The sequence below is a fragment of the Podarcis erhardii genome, assembly GCF_964252035.2.
Source record: "Podarcis erhardii genome assembly, chromosome: 2".
Lineage (NCBI taxonomy): Eukaryota > Metazoa > Chordata > Lepidosauria > Squamata > Lacertidae > Podarcis > Podarcis erhardii.
Genome location: NC_138498.1, coordinates 85,131,823 through 85,144,954, shown reverse-complemented (window position 1 = coordinate 85,144,954; position 13,132 = coordinate 85,131,823). Strand labels below are relative to the sequence as shown.

Below are 13,132 nucleotides of genomic sequence, written 5' to 3'. Positions count from 1 at the left end.
AGCAGGGACTGATGGGTGCTGGAGTCCAACGACATCTGGAGGGCCATAAGCTCCCTAGTCTTGTTCAGTGGGGTACCATTTTATCCAGTGGAGAGGACCAGTCTTTTAATTTCCTCATCCTCATCATTAAACTTTCAGAAACCCTGGAACTTCAGCATGGCTCATCATCATATAAGCACTTCTGCCATACTTTTTCCCATGAATGAAAAATTTAGAAGAAGTAAGAAGCAGACAGGCACAAAACGAGGGAGCCACACTGTGTTTTATCTTTTATTTCCAAATCTGTTGCTTTCATGGTACAATTTTACATGGCTGGGGAGGACGTCCACAGACCTCTCTCTGCCCCTTGCCAACAAACTGGAGAGGGGGAGGGAAAGACAAAAAATAGAATTAACCAACCGAAACAAATGCTCTCCAGAGCCTAGGCCACCACATGTACAATCAAAGAACCGCTCTGCAGAAATCGCACGGCAACTTCATCTCCCAGGAAAGAGACGGGGATGGGGAATGCCTCCTCCCAGGAACATTCTGAGCTCTTCAAGGCAGTGATAAGAGTGCCAGCTGTCAGCAGCAACACAGCAAACACTAGGAAGGCATGAGAGAGGCTGACACTTTTGCCTATAGCTCAGTGTCATTCTTTTTGGCACACATCTCTGCGAAGCGTTTGATGAGTTCGGTGGATCCTTTCCTTATCCCCCAAAGAGGCATGCAAACCTCTCGGGCAGAAGTAGCGCCTCTGAACATGACCCATCTGCTTTCTTCCTCAAACTAACAAACAGGGTTGGTGTTGTTAAAGGAGTGCCCTGGTAGACCAGGACAATCTGCACACAGCTTTGGTGGGTTTGATGGCCTCGCACCCCTCCAAGACAAAACCATGTTCAACATGCTGGGAAGTAGAAGTGGAGGTTCTGAAAATGGAAGCCTCCTTGTAAGAAATATCTGTACTGATGCAGTTATGTGTGTGTGTGTGAGAGAGAGATGAGGGCTTTCCTTTGATGGCATGGCCTCTTCTAGATATTGAATCGAACCCTCAAGAAAACATAGCCACTCACCCAATCAAGCCCTTCCCGAAGAGAGAGAAAAGCCTGGTTCCAATATAAATCAGTTTAAAATGAAAACAGAAACTCCAGTATTCCACCAACCCACCAACTAGCTTACTTTTCTTTTCTTTTTGATGATCAATAAACATTGCAGACATCAATTGAATTATAAAGAGGGTAGAAAGTACAAACAGCATCCAAAGAGAGTAGGAGACAATCTTTCTTGAGATCAGTGGAACAAAGAGAAAATCTGGATCCTGGTTTGGCTATATATACATACACAGACTGAAAACCCCCCAGTGTAAACAAGCTCTTTAATGGAGCCCAACAGGTCACATTCAGGGATGATGAGTACACAAAGGACTTTTGCATTCAGCACGTCTGGAATGATCTGCACTTTTACATGAGAAAGAAGTTGCATTTCATTTCTTTTACATATTTGCACAAAAGCATGCCTGGGTCTTTGCTTGCTTCTCAGCCTCGTTTCTTCCTAGCTTGATTCTTATAAACAAGTAAGTTCTGCTTAATTTTTTTTTCTGGGCCCAATCCCCAATCTTCTGCCTTTGCAAGGATCAGTGATAACTGCAGCAGAGGTAGATTGCCACCTGCCTCTTGGCTTGGCACATAATGGTTTCCTCCATTTCTACATGGGAGGATAAAGGCAGCTCTGACCAAAAGCTGGAGCAATCCCACCTTTGCTCAGGCAACAAGTGGGAAAGGTCAGAAGGCTAACGGGAGCCCTTTCCCTCCCAGGGTAACAGACTGTGGAATGTATTTGAGAATCATTAAAAAAGAAAAACCCCATTCCTTTTTCTTAGTCACAATTAGACCAATCAAAAGGCGTCTGGCCTGAGTGAGTGGAAGGGGCGGCCACAAGCCAGCTGCCATCCACCTTGGACCATCACAGAAAAAAAGTCCCCCAGTGTAAACATTAAGTCAGTTTTGTTTAACATTAAGCTGTAGCATTCTGTGGTAATAAGGCAGTAAACGGAGCATTGTCGCCGCTGAAAGTGAGTTAAGAGACATCAACATGAAAGGGAAGCCTGAGATTGGAAGTAGATCTTATATAGCACCAAAAGACCAGTTGCTTCTCTTATAAGCACAATCCTCTCGGCCACCAGAGCTAGAAATTTAAACATTCAGACAGATATGTGGTACACTCCTCTGTGTGTGTGTGTGTGTGTGTGTGTGTGTGTGTGTGTAGGGTGTTATTTGGACGCAACCTTCTCAAATTATCCCTGTATTTGGAAGAAAACAAATTTAACATATCTGGGAGGAGGCTGCCTTCTCCCTAACTTGGAGATTTTAATGGACGGTTCTGCTTTCAAACAGGCAATTCTTGGTGATGGTTCTGAGAGAACGCATTGCCACGAAGGGACTGTATCACTTGCCCTTATGAACATTCAGGTCCTACTCTCTGATCTGGGCGAGGGCAAGGGTTTTATTGGTTGTTCTGCAACATTTCCTCAGTGTCACCACATTATTGCTGTCTGGAAAGGCACTCTTCCGCTCTGGCGCAATAAAAGTGGGGCACTTCTCCACCTCAGCCCATTTGTGGAGTGAAAATTCACAGGATTTCAGCAGGAAGCTTATGGGACACACACCAACTTGTTTGTCTACCCTGAAACTTTTTTGCAGGAGCAAACAGCACTGGCAGGGATTGTGTATAACTGCCCTGACACCATCATGAGTGCAAATCATCATGAATGCACAATGAAAAGGTAATCTGGAGAGGCGAACAGTCCTAAGCGGAGTTAAACACCACTAGTGGTACCCCACTATTGCTTTAAAAAAAGTGTGGTTAAAAAGAAAACAAACAGTTGTGCACCGAGGCCCCAAAATTAACTGGGTGCCCTTGAGAGTTGACTAGACTGCCACACTCCTGGGACAAAGAAGAAATGAGTATATGGGCACTCAAAGGAAGAGTGGAATAAGGTGTGAAAAGCAAATTAGAATTACAGGTTGTTGCTTTATGTGTGTTTATGTGCATTTTGCATTTCTATTTCAATTTAAATAAGCACAAGTGCAGTGATGAGGGCCGTTTCTTCTAATGCCTGGATAGAAAGGATGGCTTTTGACAGCAAAGCAGCTTTTCTGAATCTTTTAAGGCCATTGAGAGCTATAATTTGTTAAAAACAAAAGCACCTGGAAATGCATTTGGTTTAGAGCTGGAGGTGTGTGTGTGTGTGTGTGTGTGTGTGTGTGTGTCCATGTACAACTACATACAATGATGTAAATGTTTACTTCATTTCAAGACAAGAGAGAAATGCTTACAGTCCAGGGAGTAAGAAATCATGTACTGTACTGTGAAAAAAATGAGCAAGTCAAAGCTATTGACTAATTCTGGAATAAGTGAGGCGAAAGTGTACAGTTAAAATGCTTTGGTACTACTGTAATGAGACTTAGGGCTACAGTCCTTATGCATACTTACTCACTAGAGAGTAAACTCCATAAAAATAGTGGGACATTTCCATGCAAACAATAGGATTGCACCATAACATGTATAGGATTGCGCCATAACATATATAGGATTGCACCATAAATCACAACTGGATTTCACTAGTTTCTACCTAGAGAACATATTTGTGTTGTTTTGTATATATGCACACCAGGACATGAACTGCTAAATGAAAACGATGAATGAAGGATTTCCTCCCTTGTTTAATTCGGTTGTGGTCTATAGCTCATATTCGTAGGTTTTCTAGATGCGTATCAGTATCCAAACTGCAGAATTAAAGAGAGAACTCCTGGAAGATTAGCACTTGCTTATGAATGCCAGGAGTCAGTGGCAGACCTGAGCAGCAGCATGAAAGGTATGGAGAGATGGTGGAAGCAAGTCAGGTGCCACTTCTGCGTAAGCTTGGGGTGCCACTCTGGTACCCTTCTCCAACCTGGTGTCCTCCAGATGTTTTGGGCTCCCATTGTCCCTGACCATTGGCGACCATGGTACTGATACTGATGGGAATTGGGGAAGGCTGGCACTATGGGATAAGCCTCAGATTGACATAGATACTTCCTGAGTAATCAATAACCTCACCACATGTGGATTACATCAGTGGTATAGCATACCACAAATATGAAAGAATGTTATTCCACGGGTGGGGAAACTATTGAAGGACCCTTTAAAAACAAGGTTTTGAAAATAATGCAGAAGAGCATCCTGTCAGTTTAGGCCAATCACTGCCAAGATGAATGAGATCAGCATCACATTAATGGAATGTCTGGAATCCTCAGAATGCTTTCTTCTTCATTTGATGAGAGGGAACATGCAGAGGTTGGGTGGAAGGAAATAAGTTTTCCACAAAGGATTTCTTTTGAAACCTCAGGGCAGGGGTCCCATTCAAAATGGGATGCTTTGGAGAATTCTCCAATCTCTCTTTCAGCTTTTAGTGAAGGTTGCCCATTTCCCGCCCCCACACACCCCAGGCGGGACTTCTGAACTTTTGTTTTTTAAACATATCATTCTGAATTTTTCAATGCTGTGTGTGTGATGCCAAAAAAATTCAGCAGGTGGCTGTAGTCAGGGGTAGATCCTGACCTGCTAAATTCCTGCTGCTGTTAAATGTAAGAGCCCCACGGGGGAAAAAAAACAAGCCACCCTGTTTTCGAAGTTGTGTCCTAAACACTGTATACCATGACATTCACACTCAGGGCCCAAGGAATAGGAAATTGGTAGGAGAAGGTAGGCTGACAGCGAAGCACCGTGGTTAATGCCCTTGTCATGAAGGAAGAAAATGAATGAGAAAGAGGAAGAGAAACGCAAGTTTCTCATGTGCGCCACGGCTGGATCAAGGCTAAGTTTAGGAAGAGGCACCTTAGAGGGCTCAGATTCTTCCATATCTTCACTGTCAGCCCAGCCTCACAGGACGGATGGTTCCCAATACCCACTCTGGCTGCAAAAATGTCTGAGAAGAGGACGGAGGCCGTGTATGGAAGAGCATATAAAATATATGCGAGGCCTCTAAATTGAAGCAGTAAAGCTGTGCCCACATGGGGAAGCATTCACAAGAGCTCCACGAAAGCTCCTGGCTAAGGGAATGTGGGAATTTTGGCGCATTCAAGGGTCCAATCACGGGACTGACGGCTTGGGCCAGTGGTGGGTGTGTTTGGGCCTGCCCCTTCCCCAGCAAGATGGCCGCTACTTAGTGCTGCCACCGTGAGGATGTCAGGCAGGGGCCTGCCTAAAGAGCAGTCTGAAGAGGGCCTTCAAATGATCTGTCGCTCCATTTTTTCTACCCTGCAAGGCCCTCTGAGGAGCCCTCACTTGGAGAAGAAGCCTGCATAGCATCATGCCACAGTTCGGACGTTATCACTGCCAAAGACAAATGAGATCAGCATCACGGCAACGGAAACAGCAGGACCGTAAAAATAACCATAGAAATTTCTCTTCTCTCTGATTACAAAGTTACAAAAATGTATAAAAAAACCCTTCCCGGACCCTCCCACCCTTTCACGGTTGCACAGAGTATAGAAATGTATCAGAAAGGAAGATTTCAATTGGTCTGGGTTGTTGTTGTTTTTGTTTATATGATTTGCTCGTGGTGTGTTAACTTCCCCACCTCATTCCCTCGGAGCAGGGAGAGTGGCCAGTGTGGCACAGAGGTACCTCTCCTTCAAAGACACCTTTCTTCCACAGCCAGGTCTTGCCTGACTCTCGGCCCACGAGTTCTCCACGTGGTTGATCTGGGCCCCCAGTCAGCCTCAGTCCTTCCATGGTAGGTGCCCTGAGGGATTCCCAATCCTCTGCTGGAAGTGCCTGGCCCCAGCAACCATTCCTGCTTCTTCCTTTGTTCTCACAGCAGCTCGACCCCTCAGGAATGACCTTCACTTCTTGTTATTCTTTGCAGGGGGGGTGGGAAGAAAGGAAAGATATAATTAAGATGGACATTCCTTTCTTAAGACGCCTAAAAACAGAACATCTCTGTTCAGAACGAACTGCGTTTATGAGTTTAAGGAAATGTGCCCCCCTCCCCAGATTATGCCAGCAATTCTGCACAATTTTTCAACTTCCTGACTGCTTCCCAATTTTCAGCCAAAAGTTCTCCAGCGAGAATTTTCAGCTCAGTCCTGCAACTGATGGGGCTTTTAGACCACACTGAGTGGTGGTGAATCCCAAGCACCTAGTTCAGGGCAAGAAAATCACAACCCTCCCTGACATGCAAATACCTTCTCCACCCCTGAATCAAGATTTTCTCTCATTCAGCTGTTTTCTCTTCAACAAAGAGATCCACATTTCTAAATTCGCCCACCTTACTTGATAGGTCACAGGCAACATGAATTGGACCAAGAAGGGCGAAAATGCCCCCTCAGAAAGGAAGCCACTTACTCTGAGTCTGGCGAGAGCTCAGAAATACTGTGGGATGTTGCAGAGCGAGGTGGTGAAGGGCACGGCATGGAGGGTGTCGAGGAAGTCTGGGCCACGGAAGGTGTGGGTGTGGTCTGTGGGCCTGAGGGAGTGCTGGATGATTGCACAGAGGACAGGACAGAGGAGTTAAAAGATGCTAGGATGGAAGAAAGGATATCTAATTGCTCTGTGGAGGGGTGACGGCTGGGGATGGCTTCTAGATTTTCTCTAGAAGGGAGCCTCCTGGAGAGGAGTTCAAGGTTTTCCCTGGAAGGCTGCTGTCTGGAAAGAGGCTCCAGGTTTTCCCGAGAAGCCTGCCTGCCAGGCACTATGTCCAGATGCTCTCTGGAATTAGATCTTCTGGATAAAAAGTCCAGCTGCTCTCTCGATGTCTGCCTAGCTGTTGCCAGCTGCTCCCTCAGAGGCTGCTTCCTGGAAAGCAGATCCAGCTGTTCTCGAGAAGGGTCTCGACTTGGCAGTGTGTCCGTCCGATCTCTCGAGGCTTGCCTGTTCGGCATAGTGTTTAGCCATTCCCTAGAGAACTCCCTGACTGCTCCCCCACAGTCTAGCGGTTCTCTTGACCCAAATCTACAGGGCAAAGTATCTAGATGGTCTCTAGATCCCTGCCTCCTGGGTAGGGTGTTCCCATGATCTCTTTGATCGTGTCCAGAAGCTGCTTCTGCTACATTTTCTTGAGACCCATGCCTGCTGGGTATGCTTGCAAGGTGCTCTCTGGACCCGTGGCGGCTGAGGATCGTGTCTAGGTGCTCCCTTGACCCAGGCCTGTTCAGGATGGTGTCCAAACGCTCTCGAGAGCCGTGCCTGCTGGCAACTGCTTCTAGGCACTCGCCGGAGGTGTTGCGGCTCAGCTGCTCTCTGGACATCTGCCTCCTCATCAGCATGTCCAGCTGCTCCCGGGAAGAGTAGCGGCTCGCGGGCTGAGAGAGGCTGCCTGCCCCCGAATAGATCCTGCCGTAAGAAGCAGCGGGGACAGCCCGGTGGCCCAAGGTGGAGGTTTTGTACCAGGAAAGGTCGTTGGCCATCCTGCCCACGGAGGGCAGGCCTTGCAAAGTCGGAGGGTACTGGAGCCGATTCTTCAGGATACCTACACAATGTAAGCAAAGCAGAAGGTGAGAAGGATAAGCCTCTCTTCCAGGGCTCTCTCTGAGAGCTTTCCATTGGCAATGCCCATCCTATCTATAGTCATCTTACTCTATCCTATTTCCTAACAGCAGGTCATTTTTGTATTTCTATTGATGGGAGAAAGCTTCCTTATCCTGCATTTACTCTTCTCTGTCAATATCCCTCCTCCGGTGTCTCTCTTTATGGCCTCTTCCTGCTGTTTCTGCTTACTTGAAGAATCACCTTATCCTTTGTATGTCCACTCAACTGCTTCAGTCTGTGGAATTAGCATTTAACAAGTGATACACAATGTTGGGAGGATTCTATCCTTCATTATGGCAGAACCTACACTCTGGAAATCCCTGTCCACAGAGGCACCTTTTCTGTATTTTTGGCATATGCCAAAACCCTTTTTTAATGCTACCCCAGACGTGTTCATTTGGCACGTGTTATAACATGCAATTGTATTTCATTAGGTATATTTTTTAATTGGCTATTTTATTTAAAATCTAGGCCATCTTGTTTTTAACATATTGTGTTTGCTGGTATTTCAAATGTATATTTTATGTAAACTGCTTTGTGGCTTTGATCATTAAGCAGTATATAAATCCTCTTATGTGAAAAATAAGGAAGGTCAGTGGATGACATACTAACCACTGATAATAATACATTTCCTAAATTTATTAGCCACGTGTTACGGTTGTATTTAAGCAGATTATTCTGTATTGCAGCACAGGGGTTTGTTTATACCAAGTCAGAACACTGGTCCATTTATCTCAGGATCCCCTCCTATACTGACTGGTAGTAGCTCTACCTGTTTGAGACAGGAGTTTTCCCCAGCCATTTCCCTGGAGATGCCAGGGATCTTTCTCATTCAAAGCATGTGTTCTAACACTACACTATGCCCCTGACTTTCCCTGGACCCCAAGCTACCCAGCAAGCATCATGGATGAATGGGGATTTGCCACTAGGCCATCTTAGAGGCCCATGTAGGCCTCGGTCACTTCCTTCTGAGCTTCTGAGCCATAATAAAGGCAGTGACAATAAAATTATGGCACATGAAAACAAAACAAGGTGCTGCCCCTCCCTGGACAAAAGAAATAAAAGAAAAAGGAGTGAGACATAATCTGAATAGCTTTAACAAATTCATATTTCTGTGCAAATGCACTCATTACTGAGAGAAATCATGCTTTTGTGGAATTTCGCAGATGATGATGATGAAGTCAATTTATATACCACCCTTTATCCGAAGATCCCAGGGCGGTGTACAACATTAAAAACATAATTGACATAGCATAATCATAAAAGACAATGAAACAATCACGGTGTGTGTGTGTGTGTGTGTGTGTGTGTGTGTGTGTGTGATAATAACAGCTCTAATCTGAGTGAGTGTAACACAATTTGATCCACTACTCATAAAAGCAGCTGTGATGCTTATTAAAAGTCAAAAAAATCAACAAGTATCTGAATGGGAAGCCCCCTTTGAGGTTGAGGCCTGGGCCACATAGCTCTCCCACATTGGCCCTGCTTGTCACTATAGCGCACTGGCTGCAGTTCCGTTTCTCTTACCTTTCCGCTGCCTCTGGGTCTGGGTGAGGGAGTTCTCATCGCCACTGGTCAAGGCCAGGTCCGGTTGGTTGTTGTTGGCAGCGTCCTTACTGGCATCGAACCCAAGTTTCCGCTCAGAGCCCCATTTCTGGAGGGAGCAGGGGTGAACTTCGCATTCGCCCAGCGCTGGCCAATAGGACATCAGGTCATTGCCATCTACATCTAGAGGGAGGACATGGCTGGTATATTACAAGGCGGACAAAGTGCATCTCAGCAGATTAATGTGAGAATTCGCCAGGGTTTTTGACTACGTGCGGTGAGGAAGAATTGGTTAAGTTTTTCATCCTTTGCAGTGGATGGCGCAAAACTACTAGGGATGTGTCACATTGCCAACTCCCCACTGTGTAGCATCCACTGCATGCTGCGCAGCTCTGGGGGCAGAGAAATAACAAGTGCCTGGATGACACCTGTACTGAAGGTAATATACAGACCATCAGGTAACGCCCCCTTTGGGATGTTTGCAGAGATCTCAGAGTGCCTGCATGAGTTGGAAGAGATCATGCAAGAAGACTAAGACAGCAATTAAGTATTTAGTTTAATTCACATGCACAATTATTTTTCTTCTTCGCAGTGAAATGCAGGCTCCTTAATTTTAAGAGGAACTACCCACAGGCAAATCCTTGACCACTGGGCCATGTGGGCTGTGGATTATGGGAAATGCAGTCCAAGAGACCACAAGATCTACAATCCTGTCTTAAGATGTGCATTCCATGTTTTGTAATGGGCCCTGACATGTTACACAGTGGATAGCTCAGAGCTTGTTGCCCAGCTTGGCCTGAGAGTCAAGGTGTTTCTCTGCCCAGCGGCACTTGCCTTTGGGTGTGGTGTTGGAAGGGTTGGTGAGGAGCCTCTCGCTGTGTGCTGCCCTTTTGAACTTGCGCTGGAACCTGCCGCGGAGATGCACATTTTCCTCACTCTCTGATGATGGAATCGAGAGGCTGCGCTCTTCGTCAAGAGAGAGGTCGCTGTCCGAGTCAGAGTCTTGATCTGAGCGGTGATATGTAACACATGTAAAGAAGGTGGGGTTGAGGGAACAGCTTTTCAAGTGATGGCTAATAGCTTTCCAGTACATAAGCTGCCCTCTCCTGAGCAAGCTGAAGTTATGAACTCTGCCAGACTGGAACAATGGGTCAGTCTAGCAGCACATACCATGTCACTGGTTCACAGCCTCTAAAGGACAAAATGTTAGAATGGTGGTTCCCAAATGTTTTGGTGCCACTGTCATGGACTGGTTGGATGCAGAGGAATTATGGGAAGAACCAGCTGAGGAACCCCAAAGGGAAGAAGGCTCAGAGCCCAGGGAGTGGCGGTGGGACAATGATGAGTGGTCAGAGGGAGAAGACTGGGAGGAGGAGGTGTCGGAAGCTGAAGGAGCAACAGGACTATGTGAGCTGGGAGAGTCTGTGTCAGACAGCAGTCCAGGATCAGAGGCAGAAGCTGAAGCAGGAGAAGAGAGAAGCTAAGAGGCAGAGATGAGTCAGGCTGGTGAAGAACCACAAGTGTCTCCCCCTCCTGCTGTGACAAGATCCCACCCACTGGTCACCCAGAACTAGAAGAGGCATGAAAAGATAAGAGAAGTTAGTTTTGTACAGGCGCAGTCTCAGATTGCTTAGGAAAAACCTTGGAGGGGAGGGAACTTGCTACTTCTTCCCTTCCCTAGAAAAGTCTGCTCACTTAGTCACTTGCCTTTGTTGCAGACTTGGTCAGTGCTCAGTATATATAAAGATGTGTCAAGATGGCATACAGCATTGGAAGATTTCTTTTTAATTTGGGATCTGGAGACACCCCTTCACCTTTCACAGCCGCAGACTTCCCCATCAGAAGCACGCCTCCTGGATTTTGGCCTTACCTGGCCCTGCGTCACGATGAAACATTGCTATGTCAAGGTCTGTTGGACCAGCGTGGTTGAGCAAGTTGTTATCCAGAGCAGAGCCTTGATGCGCCATCATGTTCTCTCTGAAACTCGTAAGAGAGAAGTACTCAGAACTCTCGCCTGTCTCTTCAAGTGAGAGGTCAGAAATCAATGTTGGGAAGTGCACAGTGGTAAAAAGGTTTGTTAGACAGGCCTAGTCCATGAACACCTATCATAGGGTGGAATTCAACATAGCGCTAAGGAGATTGTTCTGTCAACGCAAGAATTTCCACATGGCTGATGGAACAATCTCCTTTCTCCTCATCCCACGTGCTGTTCTGGGAGTTCTCTCAATGCTTCAGAACAAATCCTTGTGTAGCAGGGAGGAAAATTGAGGAAAGCGCCATTGGGCCAGTAGGATTCCTTGCACTAGCTTCTGCTATCAGAACTGATTAAGAATCATAGAGTTGGGAAGGGAAGGTCCAACCCCTGCAATGCAGGAATTAGTTGAATCCAGCCCATAGTAAAAGTATAGTCCGTGAGCTCTGTTGCTGGGTTTTTAAAATAATAATAATAATAATCTCTGTTCTTTTGGGAATCTCTGTCCTGCATCAAGAGAGAAATGTGGAGGTGAGGGGTGTCATTTTGAGGGATGAGAGGGAAAGAACCATTCCGATCTGCATTGTCATTCCATTTGCTTTCATACCCAGCCTCGCAAACAGAGGAACCGCAATTAAGTCCCAGGGGCTGCTTTGGTCTCCAGCGGAAAGGCTACCCTTCTCAGCACGCAAGTGCCTATAGCTGTATGTTCTCAAGTGGTGCTGGGGGTGGGCAGCACAGAGACTCATCCTTGCTGCTGCTGCTCACCTGAGGTATCCCCGCTGGCTGGAATGGGTCCGAGCTGAGTGCACACTGCTGACAGAAGAGATGGTGGAGGCTCCCAGGGTGATACGGATGAGGCCACTCTCTTCAAAGAGCGCCGTGTTGTTGTAGGCGTTGGGACCCTGGAGTGGGAGGGAAACACACACCACAGAGTAGCCTCTCTAGGGAGATGCCTGAGGCGCTTCCATGCCCACCTGTCAAAACTGGCCTGCCCAAGAGTGGTTCAGTTCTGGATTTGACCCTCAGGCTGGAAAAAGGCTCCCCCTGCCCCAGATAAACTAAAAGGACTATTTCCTTTAGAAGTAACGAGGGCAGTAGGAAGAAGGCCTGAACCCCTTCAAGGATGCACACCTGGGGTAGGCCAGGTGACTACAAGGCAGTCCTCCTGCACTTTTTGATCAAAGTGTTAAGGTCTCTTTTGGGAGAGGACAGTATCCTTGGCTTTGGATGGACCAGGTTATCCGCCCATCTCCCTTAACCCAACGAGTAAGATCAAACGCAGCTCCCACCTGACCACTTCTGGTGGATTCCTCGCCCTGACCCTTCTTGCCAAGGCAGGCTAGTTTCCAGGCTTCCTGTACCTCCTTGTTCAGCACACAGAACAGAATCAGTACTGCCAAGCTCTGTGGGGGGATAGGGAAGAGGGGCTGTGAATCTGAAACTTAGAAATTGGTGTTACGCTGTGTCAGGCCATTGGTATTCAGACTAGAAGCAGCTCTCAAGATTTCAGGCAGCTATACCTGGAGATTCCAGGGGCTGAAGAGGAATCTTCTGTATGGAGCACATATGCTCTGCCACTGGCCTATGTGCAGTTACTGAATCTGAGACGCAAATGCCATTTATGAGTCACCGAAGATGGACCAGGAAAGTGGGGTGTGCACCATCCACTTGTCCTGTCTTGCATGGCATATGGCAATCCAAATTCTTCCTCCTTGTTACGGAACATGCACAAAACCACTACTACATAAATGCTGAGTGTTAATGATCTAATTACCAGAATGACTACATTAGCTTTCTGCTAGAGGGAGCAATTAGTCTCTATGTGAGCTCAAGGATAGAAAAACTCTACATAGAAGCAGGCAAATATGAATCTACACATAAACTACAGGAAGCTCTGTGAGTATAGAGATCTAACAAGACTACAGCAAATCAGAAGTACTGAAATAAGCATATGTACAGCCACCATCGGATATCGCAAAATGTCTGCAAAGTCACACGATATTTAATTTGCCTTTAAGTAATATTTCGCAAGAATCTTAGCAAGTGAATTCTAGGGTGGTGGTA

The 13,132-nt window shown here is 46.5% G+C and overlaps 1 protein-coding gene across 1 annotated transcript in view; it reads right to left on the bottom strand.

Annotated features, from left to right (window-relative positions):
* Window positions 1-257: 257 nt before the first annotated feature.
* The window catches only part of CELSR3 (cadherin EGF LAG seven-pass G-type receptor 3), a 90,843-nt gene continuing 77,968 nt past the window's right edge, over window positions 258-13,132 (bottom strand). Inside the window, exons 30-36 of the mRNA XM_081850976.1 lie at window positions 12,358-12,471; window positions 11,834-11,970; window positions 10,964-11,070; window positions 9,928-10,101; window positions 9,076-9,276; window positions 6,367-7,489; window positions 258-5,879 (exon numbers count right to left, since the gene is read on the bottom strand). Coding sequence (XP_081707102.1) covers window positions 5,852-5,879; window positions 6,367-7,489; window positions 9,076-9,276; window positions 9,928-10,101; window positions 10,964-11,070; window positions 11,834-11,970; window positions 12,358-12,471 — 1,884 coding nt within the window. The 3' untranslated portion in view covers window positions 258-5,851. The remainder of the gene's footprint in view (window positions 5,880-6,366; window positions 7,490-9,075; window positions 9,277-9,927; window positions 10,102-10,963; window positions 11,071-11,833; window positions 11,971-12,357; window positions 12,472-13,132) is intronic.